The 14,580-nt window shown below is 60.7% G+C and overlaps 6 protein-coding genes across 6 annotated transcripts; 3 read left to right on the forward strand and 3 right to left on the reverse strand.

Moving 5' to 3' along the window:
- Window positions 1-318: 318 nt before the first annotated feature.
- GGS23DRAFT_614728 (uncharacterized protein) lies at window positions 319-1,959 on the reverse strand (the record flags this gene model as incomplete). Its single annotated transcript, XM_051520671.1, has 2 exons — window positions 1,304-1,959; window positions 319-1,227 (listed from the first exon to the last, which is right to left on the reverse strand). Exons 1-2 carry the CDS (start codon window positions 1,628-1,630, stop codon window positions 319-321), a joined length of 1,236 nt encoding a protein of 411 aa, XP_051368428.1. The 5' UTR covers window positions 1,631-1,959.
- Window positions 1,960-2,993: 1,034 nt separating this feature from the next.
- On the forward strand, window positions 2,994-4,008 carry GGS23DRAFT_267339 (uncharacterized protein). Its single transcript, XM_051512410.1, has one exon. It carries the CDS (start codon window positions 3,126-3,128, stop codon window positions 3,756-3,758), a length of 633 nt encoding a protein of 210 aa, XP_051368429.1. The 5' UTR covers window positions 2,994-3,125; the 3' UTR covers window positions 3,759-4,008.
- Window positions 4,009-4,798: 790 nt separating this feature from the next.
- GGS23DRAFT_267327 (uncharacterized protein) lies at window positions 4,799-7,025 on the reverse strand. Its single transcript, XM_051512409.1, has one exon. The coding sequence runs from the start codon at window positions 6,534-6,536 to the stop codon at window positions 5,001-5,003; it is 1,536 nt and encodes a 511-aa protein (XP_051368430.1). The 5' UTR covers window positions 6,537-7,025; the 3' UTR covers window positions 4,799-5,000.
- A 995-nt stretch (window positions 7,026-8,020) lies between these two features.
- Window positions 8,021-9,076, forward strand: GGS23DRAFT_267309 (uncharacterized protein). Its single transcript, XM_051512408.1, has 3 exons — window positions 8,021-8,336; window positions 8,478-8,581; window positions 8,691-9,076. Exons 1-3 carry the CDS (start codon window positions 8,225-8,227, stop codon window positions 8,862-8,864), a joined length of 390 nt encoding a protein of 129 aa, XP_051368431.1. The 5' UTR covers window positions 8,021-8,224; the 3' UTR covers window positions 8,865-9,076.
- A 197-nt stretch (window positions 9,077-9,273) lies between these two features.
- Window positions 9,274-10,606, reverse strand: GGS23DRAFT_600105 (rRNA adenine dimethylase; the record flags this gene model as incomplete). Its single annotated transcript, XM_051519019.1, has 3 exons — window positions 9,274-9,890; window positions 9,968-10,271; window positions 10,355-10,606. The coding sequence occupies 3 exons, from the start codon at window positions 10,604-10,606 to the stop codon at window positions 9,274-9,276; spliced, it is 1,173 nt and encodes a 390-aa protein (XP_051368432.1).
- A 287-nt stretch (window positions 10,607-10,893) lies between these two features.
- On the forward strand, window positions 10,894-14,286 carry GGS23DRAFT_267540 (pre-mRNA splicing factor). Its single transcript, XM_051512411.1, has 2 exons — window positions 10,894-11,440; window positions 11,541-14,286. Exons 1-2 carry the CDS (start codon window positions 11,094-11,096, stop codon window positions 13,975-13,977), a joined length of 2,784 nt encoding a protein of 927 aa, XP_051368433.1. The 5' UTR covers window positions 10,894-11,093; the 3' UTR covers window positions 13,978-14,286.
- The last annotated feature ends 294 nt before the right edge of the window (window positions 14,287-14,580 follow it).

Raw genomic sequence — 14,580 nt, forward strand, 5'->3', positions numbered from 1 at the left:
CGCCGCCGACCCGCCTCTTCCCGCTCACCCTGCGTTCTCCGCGAGGTGCTCTGCATCACCTAGGTATATGGCGGTGCGCCCCCTATTAGCACGGGCATACGCACGCGTCCCGCCCGTGTCCCGCAACCCAATCTCCCTCCACCAAGCCCGGCTCCATCCGAGTCCGCGCCGCCCGTCGGCGTTATTACTACGCTGGGCGGCGCTTCTTTCTTTCCTTCTTTCTTTCTTCCCGTCCCTTATTAACCCTCGCCACCCCCGTATTAACGTCCTTCCCAGTACTTACACGTACGCACACCCATCCATCCACATCCCCACCCCCTACTCCTCCTCCTCCTCCTCCTCAACGCCCTCGCCCGCCGGGCCCAGCGCGTACGGCAGCTCGCGCGGGCGCCCCCACACGTCGCAGGGCAGGAAGCGCCAGGCGCCGGCGTGCCGGGGCGCGAGGCGGTCGGCGACGGCATGCAGCGCGGGGACCGAGAAGTGGGGCCACTCGCTGGCACCGGCGGCGGCAGGCACACGCCGTGCGCGGTGGTGCAGGTGCGCGACCAGCGGCGCGGCGGCGTACGGGTCGGCGGCGGGCGCGGCGGCGGCGGCCAGCCCGCGGTAGATGCGCGCGAGGTCGGCGGCGGTGGCGGGGCGCGCGGCGCGGGGGCGCCGGGTGCTGCCGCGCACGGAGCCCGTGGGCGACGACGAGGGCGACTGCGGCGGCGAGCACGGCGCTGCCTCCCCGCCGCCGCCGCCGCTGCTGCTGCTGCCGCGCGCCAGCGCCGCGACCTGGGCGTGCAGCCGCGGGACGAGGACGCGGGCGAGCGCGGCGAGGCGGCGGCGCAGGGCGCGGGGGTCGTAGGACGCGGGGCGCGCGCGCAGGGCGGCGGCGTCGGCGAGCAGGAGGTCGAGGCGCGCGGCGACGGGGTCCGCGGCGGGCGGGGCGGGGCAGCACCCCGCCGCCAGCGCGCCCGGCGCGGCGCCCAGCGCGGCCTCGAGCGCCGGCACCGCCTTCTCGCGGACCAGCACGTGGTGCGCGCGGACCCAGGACGCCCAGGCGTGGGCGAGGAAGGCGAAGTCGGCGGTGCGCGCGAGGGCGGCCGGGCTCGGGCTCGGGTTGGGGTGCGGGGCCGCGACGTGCGGCGCCTGCAGGTACAGCGCGTTGAGCCCGCGCAGCATCGCGTTGTGCACGAGCGCGAGCTCGGCGGCGATGTGGGCGGTCGGGGGCGGGGGCGGGGCGGCCTGTTTTAGGGGGGTTAGTTACCTAGTTAGTTTGGTGGGGGGGGACGGATAAAAGGGGGTCGGGGGGACCGCTTACGTGCGGCGGCGTCGCTGGCGTCGCGATCAGAGGCCACGGCTCGTCGGCCCAGGGCCGCCGCGGCGACGCCTTCTCCTTGCCCTTGTGCTGCCGCTGCTCGGCCTTGCCGGCGGCCGGCGGCCGGCGGTGGGCGAGGCTGGTCGTCGACGAGGAGGAGGAGGAGGAGGGCGGGTCGAGGAAAGGGGACGGCGAGCGCGAGGGCACGGACGACGGGGGCGATGGCGGAGACGAGTGTTGCCGGGGAGCCCGCGGCGAAGGCCCTGCCGGCGCGAGCACCGCGTCGATGCCCCGGACGGCAGAAGCCGAAGGTCGCGGGAGAAGAAGCATCGGAGTGGGTGGGAGGAGGGACGGAGGGATGGGGGTAGTTTGAGAGGTGGCGAGTGTGAGGCTGGATGGGCGATGGTTGAGTGGGCTACGTCCTAGTTATTCTCCGAGGGGGGTGTGGGTTGGTGGTGGGCCTGAGATATATAGGAGGGAGGACCCAGTAGACGGATAGTCAGCTCGGGCGGGAATATATATATAATAGAGAAAGTGTGTGTGGGTGGGTGGGTGGAGAGAGGGGGCTTGAGGAGGGAGATATAGATCGAAAAGGGGTCAGTCAGGGTCCGACACAGGACAAGACAATAGATAGGTATATAGGTAGCTGAACCGCCACCCGCCGCGGACGGGCGAACAGAGAAATTTCGATCGGGGAGATAGACAGCGGCGACCCCATCGGCTAGCCAGCTGGCCGGCTAGCCAGCTGGAGAGGCATGAATGATGTGGCTTCACGAATCCCACCCGGCCCGTCCCATCCCTCCCCCCTTTATCTACCCAGCGCGCCTGACTGGCTGGCCACCGTACCTACCACGATATCTGTCTGTCCGTCCGTCCGTCTATCCGCCTAATCTCACCGATATATACCAACATGCAGATCCTCATCAGGGCCACTCCGCCGGCCTCGTATCCCGGAACAACGAAAAAAAAAAAAAGTCGATATATGAGCGCAGGGCGCCGTATGTAGTCTGACTAGTCGGCTGACCCTATCACCTGGAGTGGCCCTTCGTGGCTCGTGGCTTGTGTGGCTCGGCGGATAGCGAGCCCCCAGACAGGCCGAGGGGGAGGTAGGTAGGTAGTAGTCGGAGACGGAGAAAATCCCATCATCCCATCCCAGAGAAAAGTGCAAAAGGAGGAGGAAGAGAGGAGGGGGGGGGGGCTGCGTTGCGGTGGAAGCGGACGAAGAATAGGAAGGGGATCTAGAAGATCTAGAAGCTGAACAGAGGAGAATGTGTTACCCACCACCGGCCGGGGGGGGGGGTTAGTTTAGGAGACGAGACTATTTTCCCTCGTGCGCCCGCGCGCTCATCCATCGCTGCTGACTGTGGTGTTTCTCGTGCTTCTTCATCCTCTCCTTCGCGTCCGTCCTGCTCTCGGTCCCCCCTCCTCCTCCGCTCGCCCCTTTTTGCCAGCATCGCGTCAGGTCGTTCTATAGACGCAGGCAGGCGAGCAAGCGAGTAAGACAGCGGCTGACCTATCTGACCTGCCTGTGCTCTTTTCCGGCCCTTCCAGGCCCCCCTCCGCCTATGTAACCCAAGCATCGTCGGCTGGGAGCCAGGCGGGCGTGACGTAGGGCAAGGTATGCGTGTGCGAACCAAAGCGGCATGGCGATACGCAGAGACGCGAACTTCTGCCTTCGTCGCCCCCCCCCCCCCCCCCCCTTCGCTCCCTCTGCACGTCGGTGTGCGGCGGCGCGTACTATCTGGCGTAGGGATGCGTGTTTATTCTCCGCTTACCTGCCAGGAGGTAAGATAGAGGTTGGGCAGGGCATGTGTGGGATAGGTATATGGCGTCTTTTTCCTTCTTCTTCTCGTCTTCGTCTCCCCCCCCTGGCTCGGCGGCATCCGATTCCACAGATGGGCAAGTGTTGTTGTTGTTGTTGTACCGTGCCGCATCGTGTGGCGTCGTGGGTTTATCTATGGGTGTTTTCTTTTCGTGTTCTCGCAATAATCCTCGCTCATCACTCGATAATCGACAGCGCCACGCCACGCTCGTCCCTCTATCTCCTCGTCCTCTCCTCTCCCCCCCCTTCCCGTCACCACCACTAAAATCCTCCAATCCCTCCGACCCAGACCCTCTCTTCAGCTCAGCTCCCCACCAGAGTACCCGAGCTCCCCAAGCTAACCCGTCTAACTCTTATCTACCTATTTATACGCGCCCCTGTCTCTCGCTCGCCGACCGCCATCTATCTCTCGGCCCCTCTGCCTTAGCTTCGCGTCGCTTCGGCAGGGCGCAGCCGTTAGCCGCAGCCGCACCTCGCTACCGTCGTAGCGACTGGCTTCCTCTCTCCGTGTCTTTCTATCTCTCTCTCTCTCTCTCTCTCTTTCTCTCTCTCTCTTTATCTCTCTCTCTCTCTCTCTCTCTCCTCTATCCCTCTCTCTATGCATCCCGCTCTTCTACGCATACGCGCCCATGCTAAGTCGGATGGTGGTGCCGTGCTGACCAGCAGGGCGGTTGTGCGAAGCGATATGTCGGGAGGGAGCTGAGCTGCAGACGAGGCAGGATGGCGCCCAAGCATGCGTCTGCCCGCCGACGACGCCGAGGGCAGAACCAACGCCTACCCACCCGATGTATTGGGCAGATGCAGATGCGGATAGATATGTAAGTGTGCAATATGCAAGATGGGTGACCGGACGGACGGACGCCTCGAGCTGACCTGTCTGTCCCCACGCACGATGTCGCAGTCGGAGGAAGATGGTAGCAGTTCGTGCTGTGGTGCTACCTGTTTACGCAGCCCGAGGTAGGTATACATGTCCGCGGACCTACATGCATGCACTATTTGCATACTTCGGTTGCATACCTACCCGAGAGAAGCATGGCCGCCTACCTTCTATGCACATACGCTCGATGCGTGTCGCTATCGGGTCCGGCCATGAGTGCGAGCCCGCCTCCTCTCTCTCTCTCTCTCTCTCATAAGACATGTGGACGGCGGGCTCGGCCACCAAAACCACACCTACGCAAAGCAACCGTAGCATCGATGGCGTTTATGGTGTTGCGCGTGCGGCCTCGGCGTCGATCCATTGGATTGCTGGGAGGCGGTTCGGGAGAGCCCACCTCGGATTGGTGCGCCACCAGTCAGCTATAAGAATATATACAGATACGTGCTTGCAGAGGTCATACACGGCGGCGCTCCTCAATAATCGAGCTGTCTTTTTCTTCTTCTTTCCATTTGCCTCCCTCTCCATCACCCTCTGTATCTCCCTCCCCCCCCTCTCCCTTTTTGTCCTGCCTTACCCGCATAGGCAGTCTAGGCGGTGACGCGATGTATCCCTTTCGCCCTCCAACCTCCCCTTTGCTCAGCGGACCTCTTCGAATCCTCTTGCTTCCCTCACCTCTCTTTCCTCTCTCTGTCTCTGTCTCTGTCCTTATCTTGTAAGCGTGCCCATCCTAGAATCCTAATCCCGATAGCACCCAATCTCAAGCAGTAACCTCCCGAATCCACCACCGTCGGCCATGTCTTCACGACGCCTTCACATGCCTACGTAGTCACACCTGCACACGGCATGCCTCTCCCACGTGTGCGTGGCCACCTCCTGGCCGTATTCATAGCCCATAGTCGCAGCTTGCGTCCCCGTGAACCGTCGTCGTAGCGGCCAGACTCGTAGCCATCGTCGTGTCATGCGTATCTCCGGGACAGGCAGGCTCTAGTAGACCCCTCGCCTCACCGTGGCAGCGGGTCACCCTCGTCCCGGACGCCCCGCGGCCCGCTCTTGTCGAGTCCCCGCCACCCGTCCTCCCAGCCTTTCCCGCTGTCCACCGCGCCGCAGGATTCGCCGCTCTGCGCCATGCCCTTGATGTCGCTCCAGTATTCGAGCCTGCGCACCTCCTCGTCTGCCTGCTTGACCGCCTCGACGAGGTTCTCTCTCCTCTTTTGCTGCTTCAGCTTCTGCTGCTGTCCCTCTGCCCCATCCCCCTTCTGCTGCTCATCCCGTGGCGCCGTCGCCGGTGATTTTCCCTTCTCCTCCTGCTGCGTTTGCGGCCGCGGCTCCTGCATCTCCTGCAGTTTCTCGATCCGCTCTACCTCGTCGTGCATCTGCGTGAGCCGCGCGAGGAGTAGCCTCCGCGACGCCTGGAACACGAACGAGGACATGATGTCGTGCACCGAGCCGGGCAGCTGATCCAGGTCGTCCGAGCAATGCTCAATGTAGTTCCCCACGGCCTCGAGCTTCTCGCGGTCGATGCGCGTGTTCCTCAGCTCTGACAAGAGCTCATCTACGGTTGTTATGTCTGCCTTGACCGATGCCGCGTCCACGTCGCCCCGTCGGCTGTCCCGCGATCTCCGGACGGTGTCTTGAGACCTCGTGGATTTCTGCTGGCCGACGCTCTCCCCTTCGGCTCCGTCGGTACCCCTGCTACGACTACGCTGGCGGCCTCGTGAGGGCGTAACCGAGAAGTACTCGGGGCTCATCAGGTGCGGGTCGTTCGCTTGGTATCCTAGGCCTTTCTTGATGCGCCGCCTGATCCAGGCCCGCCTCCGGACGAACGAGTTATACCAGCTAGGGCCGTGCCAGGAAAACTTCTTGGAGAACATGAATGAGTATTCCCAGCCGTCCTCGTCGGCTCCGATCGTATCGTCGTGATTCACGCGCCATTCGGGCCAGGCCCATTCCCAACTCGGATCGGGCACCTGGGCGGTGTATATGTCGGTCGGACTGGTCTTGTGGGCGAAATTTGTCCAGGGCGCCGGGTCGAGGTTTCCCAGCGCAGCGGAAGAGAAGAGGGGAATGCCGCAGAGAAAACCTCCGCGCTGGTTTTCGTACAGTATGTCGATGGCAGTCTCGGGCTCTTTCGCTGGCTGTCGGCGTCCAGGGCGTATGGTGCTGCTGGATGTCCTCTCCGGGCCCTCATCCTCTGTCGAGGCCTGCCCTTTCCCTCCTATCGAAGCCGGGGCATTCCCGTCCCCGACGGAAATCCGCGACGCATCCTCCTGCCCGCCTGATGGGCCTGCATCGCTCGGCGACGGCGCATCGTCCGTTTTGGGTAGGTCGGCAGGAGGGACGCGAATTTGGGGGGGCACCAAGTATTGGCTCGAAGTAGGTCGGTCGGTCGCGCTCTGGGGTTCGGGCGTCCGCGACCCCGCGTCTGCGTCTTCGGCGTCTTCTACGCGGTCGAAAATATTAATTTCATGATCAATTTCGCTGTCTTTCAGCGAGGGCACGCGACGAGAGCTGCGCAAATGCGCTCTGGTCCTGGGCATCGTCTGATGTGAACACTCAGCATAATCGAAAGCTACCGGACAGCCATCGATGACGGGTGGGAGGTAGTAGTCGTAGCTTTGAATGCGAGGCGGAGAGGGAAGCGAATGGGTGGATGCTTCCAGGTCGCTACGATCTGGACTGTCTGCGACGCCGTCTACGTAAATCGGAGGCAGCTCGGCCTAGGATTCAGCCACGGGATAACCCGAGGAGGTAAGGCACTTAATAGATAACACGAATCAATTAGATGATGGTGGTCTGAATATGAATTGAGGTCGATGAGCTGACGACTCTTCAGCTACCGCAACGGGGATATAGAGATAATAGCGAGACGACGAAAGACGACGAGAGGTAGCAGAGAAGCCGAGGGACTAGCGGTACTGTTAGGCATTGAGGGATAATATGAGAAACTGCTCTATGGCAACGTAGACGATCAATACGCACGCAAATACACGTACCCTGCCATTGCCATGATCCCCTCTCTGGAGGAGGTTGGAGACAGGCAGGGTTAGGGGTGTATAGGCATGCAGGGTAAACAGGGCCTCGGGCAGGACTGCACGATCGAGGATGAAGCAATGCGATCGCGGACGGGCCGCCAGGCGAAACGCGAAGACCACCTAACCAGGTACTTTACCCAGGTCGGGAACGACTACTATACACATACATTAGCAGCTGGTAGGTGTACTCTAGGTACATTGGTGCCTCAAACGAACCTTGTGCGGGCATTCAGTTTCTCATTACCTAGGTACCTCTACCTAGGTACCTACCTAGGTAGGTACCTGAGGTGAGGTCCCTAGAGAAGTAAAGGTGGGTACCTGAAGAATACATGAATACATCATTACACACGCAAAATCGGCGGCAATACTAAGTACCCACCTAGGTAACTCTGAAGGTGTCTAGCCAATCATCATCTCTTCCCAGGAGGTAGGTACATACCTGCGTACAGGCGTAAGGTCCCCACCCCCGCAAGCGGCGACCGCCGCTACGACATGCGAGATACCCACAAGTAGGTACCTAGGTACCTAGGTAGGTAGGTAATATCATGCCTACGTACGTGCTCACCTACGTCATTGCGTCATGCATCTTGTGGCGATGGAGCGACAAGCCAGGCCCAGCGGGGAGGGGGAACTATAGTTGCAACTCGCGCACTCACGGCAGAAGGAGAAGGCGTTCTACAGAAGTACTAGCGGCTTCAAAAGGACCTACGTCGGTGGGCAGAAGATACCCAAGGTACCTACCTTCTACGCGTCAAGTACACGTCAAGTACAGGTCAAGTATAGGTGGGTGGTGAGGTGTGACGTTGGGCAGAACGTATGATGCAATGCCGGGGGCTTGCGAGGTACCTGGCCCGGCAGCGGGCATGACGATGCGAGGGGCGGGCATGTACCTACATCACCTACCTTCATCCTCATGCCTACCTCCTTAACGAGTACCTAGGCATGTACCTGATAAATACCTGCCTGCCTCTAAAGGTCTCCCCATCGACCCCGTCCATTCCCCCGTTTGCGCTGTTGACCCGTTGACCCGTTGACCTGTCGAAAGAGGCCCCCCTCCCATCCCCTCCCGTCTCGACTTCCACCCATCCAGTAGCTCTTCCAATTCCATCACCGCCATCCCTCCGATTTGCTTCCAGACAGACAGATACGGGCGCGAACACTTACGTACATCTCACACCACCTCTTCACTTGCCATGTCCAGGTCCAGACTGCCTCTCGTCCTCGGCCTTACCGCCGCTGGCGGCATCGGCTACTACCTCTATAGTGCTGGTGGCGACCCCAAGGTTGCCCAGAAACAGGCTGAAGGTAACTCTCGCGCCCTGTCCATCCATCCCCTTCCCCCTCGGGCATGCCATCGCTGTTCATGTACAGGAGGTAGACATTAGAGAGAAAAAAAGGCGACGAAGGACGCTCCGTGAGTAGTACCTGAGCTAACGACCCCCACAGCCGACGCGAACAGGTTCAAATCGGAGCTGCCCGGGCGCGGCGACGAGATCAGACGGGACGCCGAGAAGTACGGCGCTCAGGCTGGCGCCAGGGTCGACGACGCCGTAAGTAGCCCCAAACCTCCCCCCCCCCCCCCGCGTTCTCTCTCTCTTCCGCATAGTCTCCTTCGCGAACTACGTACCGGGCGACTTACGCATGTGGCGGAACGCATAGTTGAGCAAGGCGCAAGCCGAGCTCCGTAAGGCCACCGCCGATGCCGAGGCCCACGCGAGGGACGCTAAGGCCGCCGCCCTCAAGAAAGTCGACGAGTTCGACAAGAAGATCGAGGACGAGGCATCCAAGGCTAGAGGCGGCATCTCGAGCTGGTTCGGCGGCGGGGGCAAATAAACCGGCGAGGCTCATGCGTCGGGAATCGAACCTGGCCGTCACGCAGTAAGGAGATACGTTTAGAGAGGTGAGAAGGCGGAAATAAGGGGCAGGACATAACAATCGAACTGTACGATTGGTGGCATTTGCGCGTAGCAAAGTCGCTAGAACTCCAAAACTTTTCTATTCTCAGAAGCCCTCGATGCTTAGGAAGTGTCGGTATAAAGCTCTCTTCCTTAATTCGTGTGTGTGGTATCACCCACTAGGACAAACCCGAACCGCATTAACGCCGCACAGCCATCCCGGTTGCCCATATGTGTATGAGTCGTTCGTTAGATGCCCCCTACCCCGAAACGCCCAATGAGACCTAGATCGTAAGTCATTCCAATTTGTTTCCCCTCCCCTCCAGGGAGGGAGAAGAAGAAATCCACTACGAGAAGTGGATCCCCTCGGCGTTGAAGGCAGCGAGGAGCCGTAGGAAGTCGTTTTCGTCGCACTTGGCGCTCCGCTTATCGGCGAGCTCCGTCACGTCCTCGAGGACGCGCCGGACCTTCTCGCGGACGAGCAGGGCGACGCGAGTCTTCCTGCGCTTGCTCTTCGTCTTGGCGACCGGGGCGGGGGCCTTGAGCTCCTGGAAGAAGGACGGCGTGTCGTCGTCACCGTTAGCGTCGCCAGCACCGCCATCGTAGTCGTCGTCATTGTCGATGTCCATGATGCCGCCCCACTCCTCCCCTCCGGCCGGCGCGTTGTCGTCGTGGTCGTCGTCCTCCTCGTCGGCGAGGGCGTCGTCGACGGGGATGTCGTTGGAGGCGCACCAGAGGCGATAGTTGCGCTCGAGCATGGCGAGGACGCCCTTGTTACCGAGCCAGGCCGCGCGCAGCGACTTGTTGCCCCGGTTGAAGCACACGCGCAGCATCCCGTCCCACTCGGCGAAGCTGATGGCCGGCCGCTCCGCGCCGAGCTTCGGCTCGATGCGCACCACGCTCGAGTCCACCTGCGGCGGCGGCCGGAAGTTGTTGCGCCCGACCTTGAGGATGTGAGTTATGCCTGGGTTCGCCGGACCGAGGTCAGCGTCGCGTCCGGGCCGAGAGGGTGCGAGAGAGGAGGGGGGAAGGGGGACTTACGGGCCCAGAACTGCGCGTTAACCGACAGCCGGCAGTAGAGGGAGTCGCCGGGGCGGGCGGTGAGGCGCATGGCGAATTCGCGCTGGAACATGAGCACACAGGTGCGGGGCGGGTTGGGCAGCGCGAGCAGCTTGAAGACGAGCGGCGACGAAATCTGGTAGGGCGTGTTCGAGATGCACACGTCGAACCCGGGCAGCGGCGTCTTGATCACGTCGCCGAGCAGCATCTCGAGCCGTTTCGCCTCCGGCTTACCCTGCACCCGTTTCGTCGTCTCCGCCGCCATCCGCGGGTCCATTTCGACTGCCTATATCCTCCCACCTCCCGCGTGCGCGGGTTACGGTTAGCCAAATCGCAGGTAGATGAGGGCTAGAGCGAGCGGCTACCCACGATGACCTTTCTCGCCTGCTCCAGGATCTTGACCGTCAGGTTCCCCGTGCCGGGGCCGACCTCGAGGACGGTGTCGGTGGGCTTGAGGTAGGCTTTGGCGACGATGGTCTCGGCGATGCCCGGGTTCTTGAGGATGTGCTGGCCGAAGTCCTTGCTGAACTTGAAGACGTTGTTGGCGGCGGGGTGCTTCGACGGCCGCTCGTAGGGACCCGAGCTCGCGGCTCCGCGCTTGGGTGTCTTGGCCTTGCCCATGGCTACTGCTGGAGCGTCGAAACGGGACGACGTGCTGCTGCGGGCAGGTATATCTAGGAGGGGCAGGTCCAAATTGTTGCGACAAGGAGCCTTTTTTGAATACAATACTGAGTAAACTCTTATCAAGCTGCGATAATGGAAATTTTGGCGATGCGGCTATCGATGTGGCTTACCTCAGTTATCGTAACCCTAGTAATTACTTATCGCAGCTTCTAAGTACCTAGGCGGGTACATATGCAAATAACCACTACGTACAAATCCAAGGTCCCCATATTTTTGACGAGAAAGTCTCCTTCTGTAACGCCAGCCTAGAAACAAATCTAACTTCAGAGAGCCACAGAGCAAGGCCTCCTCCGCCTCCCCTATCGACCCCCTCTACTTCTTAACCGCCTGCCGTGTCGAAGGAGTCCACACCTCCATTTCGGCTGAAAAGAAATAAACAAGCGTTTCCCTATACATCAATCTCACCAGCTGTCGTCGAACCACCATGACGGGGCGACGCGACTTCTTGAGCCAGCCCGCCCCCGAGAATTACGTCGCCGGTCTAGGACGTGGTGCGACCGGCTTCACTACCCGTTCGGATTTAGGTCCCGCTAGAGAAGGGCCCTCCGAAGATCAGATCAAGGAAGCACTCGCAAAACGAGCCGCGCAACTAGGATTTAGCGATATCGCCGGCAAGAAGGACGACGACGACGACAATGATGACCGATACCAAGACCCGGACAACGAAGTCGGCCTCTTCGCCGGCGGCGTCTACGACAAGGATGACGATGAGGCCGACCGCATATACCGCGAGATAGACGAGAAGATGGACAAGCGGCGGAAATCGAGAAGGTTAGTCTCTATCCGTACCCCCCTCATCGTCCCCGGCTAGTTCACCGTTCATCCCAAAAGCCATACGAGCAGATTACCGACGATCATTTCAAACGAATAGGGAAGCACGGGAACAAGCCGAACGAGATGAATACGAGCGCAAGAACCCCAAGATCCAACAGCAGTTCGCCGACCTAAAGAGAGGGCTAGAGAGCGTTTCCGAAGAAGAATGGGCGGCCCTTCCCGAAGTTGGAGATCTCACCGGAAGGAATAGGCGGAGCAAGCAAGCGCGGCAGCAGCGCTTCTACGCCGTCCCGGACAGCGTACTAGCCGCTGCGGGCAGCGCTGGCGAACTAGGATCCACCGTGGTCGAAGAGGGCGCAGCTTCGTCATCCGGCGGATCGAGCGGGCAAGACGGGACGATGACGAACTTTGCCAAGATCGGGCAAGCCAGAGACAAAGTCCTTCAAGTCAGGCTTGACCAGGCTTCTCAGAGCGGAACGGCGACCTCGGGAAGCGCAACAAGCGTCGATCCCAAGGGTTACCTAACCAGTCTAGCCAAGTCCCAGTTACCGGAGAGTGCGGCCCAAGTTGGCGACATCAACAGAGTTAGGGAACTCTTAGAGTCCGTCATCAAGACCAACCCCAATAACGGTCCGGGATGGATAGCGGCGGCACGCCTCGAAGAGCTCGCCGGCAAAATTGTAGCCGCTCGAAGTGTCATCGCGCGCGGCTGTCAACACTGCCCCAAGAACGAGGACGTCTGGCTCGAGAATATCCGGCTCAATGAGTCGCGGAACGCCAAAATAATTGCTGCGCAGGCAATCGAAAAAAACAATCGTTCAGTGCGGCTATGGGTTGAAGCGATGAAGCTAGAGGACGGCCCGAGGTCGAAGAAGCGAGTGATACGACACGCTATAGATCACGTTCCTGGGTCGGAGGCTTTGTGGAAGGAGGCAGTCAACCTGGAAGAGGATCCGGATGATGCCAGACTGCTCCTAGCGAAGGCGACAGAGCTGATTCCGCTGTCGGTGGACCTATGGCTCGCTCTGGCCAGGCTCGAGACTCCCGAGAACGCGCAGAAGGTGTTGAACAAGGCTCGCAAGCACTGCCCAACCTCTCACGAGATTTGGATAGCTGCGGCGAGGTTGCAGGAGCAGCTCGGCCAGGGCGAGAAAGTCAACGTTATGAAGCGTGCCGCGCAGGTACTCGTCAAGGAGTCCGCGATGCCAAAACGGGAGGAATGGATCGCTGAAGCAGAGAAGTGCGAGCAAGAGGGCGCCATAGTCACGTGCTGCGCCATCATCCGGGAAACTCTGGGCTACGGTTTGGATGAAGACGACGACCGTAAAGACACCTGGCTAGACGATGCACGAAGCAGCGTCAACAGAGGTATGTACGGGACGGCCCGGGCGATATACGTCTACGCTCTCCAGGTGTTTCCGACGAGCAAGACGATATGGCTGGCGGCGGCAGACCTCGAGAGGAATCACGGATCGAAGGAGGACTTGTGGCAAGTGCTCGAGAAGGCCGTCAATGCGGTACCCCGCAGCGAAGTGCTGTGGATGATGCTTGCCAAGGAGAAATGGCAAGCCGGAGAGATCGACAATGCCCGGCGCGTCCTGGCGAGAGCGTTCCAGCAGAATCCGAACAACGAGGATATCTGGCTGGCGGCCGTCAAGCTCGAAGCCGAGAACGGTCAGATCGAGCAAGCGCGCGGTCTCCTGAAGACGGCTCGTCAGGAAGCCCCGACCGATCGCGTCTGGATGAAGAGCGTCGCTTTCGAGCGGCAGCTGGAGGATGCCGACGCCGCGCTGGACCTCGTCCAACAGGCGCTCAACCTATTCCCTGCCAGCCCCAAGCTTTGGATGATGAAGGGCCAGATCTATGAAGATATCGGCAAGCCGCTGCAGGCTCGCGAAGCTTACAGCACGGGTGTCAAAGCGGTACCGAAATCGGTCCCCCTATGGCTGCTCTATTCCCGGCTGGAAGAGAAGCTCGGCCAGCTCCCCAAGGCGCGTTCGGTACTTGACCGCGCGCGCCTCGCCGCGCCCAAGTCGGCGGAGCTGTGGTGCGAGTCAGTCCGGGTGGAGCGGCGGGCGCATAACACGAAGCAGGCCGAGTCTCTGATGGAGCGGGCGCTCCGCGACGTGCCGAAGGCGGACCAGGGCATCCTCTGGAGCGAGAAGATCTGGCACCTGACGGCGCGGCCGCAGCGGAAGCCGCGGGCGCTGGAGGCGATCAAGGAGGTGGACAACGACCCGACGCTGCTGGTGGCGGTGGCGCGCATCTTCTGGGGCGAGCGGCGGCTGGAGAAGGCGCAGAACTGGTTCGAGAAGGCGCTGGTGCGGGACTCGGACCTCGGGGACAGCTGGGCGTGGTACTACAAGTTCCTAATCGAGCACGGGACGGAGGACAAGCGGGAGGAGGTGATCACCAAGTGCGTCAGCGTCGAGCCGAGGCACGGCGAGGCGTGGCAGGCGGTGGCTAAGCACCCGAAGAATGCGAGGAAGAGCGTCGAGGAGGTGCTGAAGCTTGTCGCCGCCGAGCTGCACTAGGGTCTCGCGGTAGGGCTAGACGGATAGGTAGAACAGAGATGACCTCTCACAAGGGTTAGGGCGTCGTAGTTGTAATGCGACGGGTCTACATTGTTACGAGTGAGGTGCTGTGTTGGGTGCATAGGCGGATGCGTGTTTTGAGGGTTATGTATAGTAGCAACCTAGTATACTCGTCGGCTATTCACGACTCTCCCTCCTGTATCTCATGTCCCTCCTCCGGCAACCGTTCCTACGCCCGCCGGTTTCGTCGCCGACATTCTACCCGACAAATAATTAGACAGCCTTAGAAGTCGACGGAATCCTCTATTTTCATCTAGCCATCCTTGTCACTGTCTCGATGTATCACCCACACAATCCAACGAGTTATCATCCTAGATCCTGGCCCAAGAAGGCCTCAGACGCGGTTCCAGAAATCTACCTACGCAAACTCCTTGCCATGATGCCAGCTCGCCGGCGAGCTGTACTGAACGCGAATAAGAAGGCAAAGCAGAATTCAAGTACGTGCTTGGGTGCATTCGAATCACAGAGACAAGGGCATGTTAGTAATATGCATTGGCAGAGGGGTGAAAATGTTTCCGCTTCTCTTCACGTCTCCAGCCCCTT

The sequence above is a fragment of the Durotheca rogersii genome, assembly GCF_024521655.1.
Source record: "Durotheca rogersii strain YMJ 92031201 chromosome Unknown GGS23scaffold_29, whole genome shotgun sequence".
Taxonomy (NCBI): Eukaryota; Fungi; Ascomycota; class Sordariomycetes; order Xylariales; family Xylariaceae; genus Durotheca; species Durotheca rogersii.

What these genes read in the sequence shown, in the direction of transcription:
- GGS23DRAFT_267339 (XM_051512410.1), top strand. Translation starts at nt 3,126, where the DNA reads ATGGCGTCTTTTTCCTTCTTCTTCTCGTCTTCGTCTCCCCCCCCTGGC.
- GGS23DRAFT_267327 (XM_051512409.1), bottom strand. Translation starts at nt 6,536, where the DNA reads ATGCCCAGGACCAGAGCGCATTTGCGCAGCTCTCGTCGCGTGCCCTCG.
- GGS23DRAFT_267309 (XM_051512408.1), top strand. Translation starts at nt 8,225, where the DNA reads ATGTCCAGGTCCAGACTGCCTCTCGTCCTCGGCCTTACCGCCGCTGGC. An exon ending in TGCCCAGAAACAGGCTGAAG is followed by an intron (nt 8,337 to 8,477) that starts GTAACTCTCGCG and finishes CGACCCCCACAG; the next exon opens with CCGACGCGAACAGGTTCAAA. An exon ending in GCGCCAGGGTCGACGACGCC is followed by an intron (nt 8,582 to 8,690) that starts GTAAGTAGCCCC and finishes CGGAACGCATAG; the next exon opens with TTGAGCAAGGCGCAAGCCGA.
- GGS23DRAFT_267540 (XM_051512411.1), top strand. Translation starts at nt 11,094, where the DNA reads ATGACGGGGCGACGCGACTTCTTGAGCCAGCCCGCCCCCGAGAATTAC. An exon ending in AAGCGGCGGAAATCGAGAAG is followed by an intron (nt 11,441 to 11,540) that starts GTTAGTCTCTAT and finishes TCAAACGAATAG; the next exon opens with GGAAGCACGGGAACAAGCCG.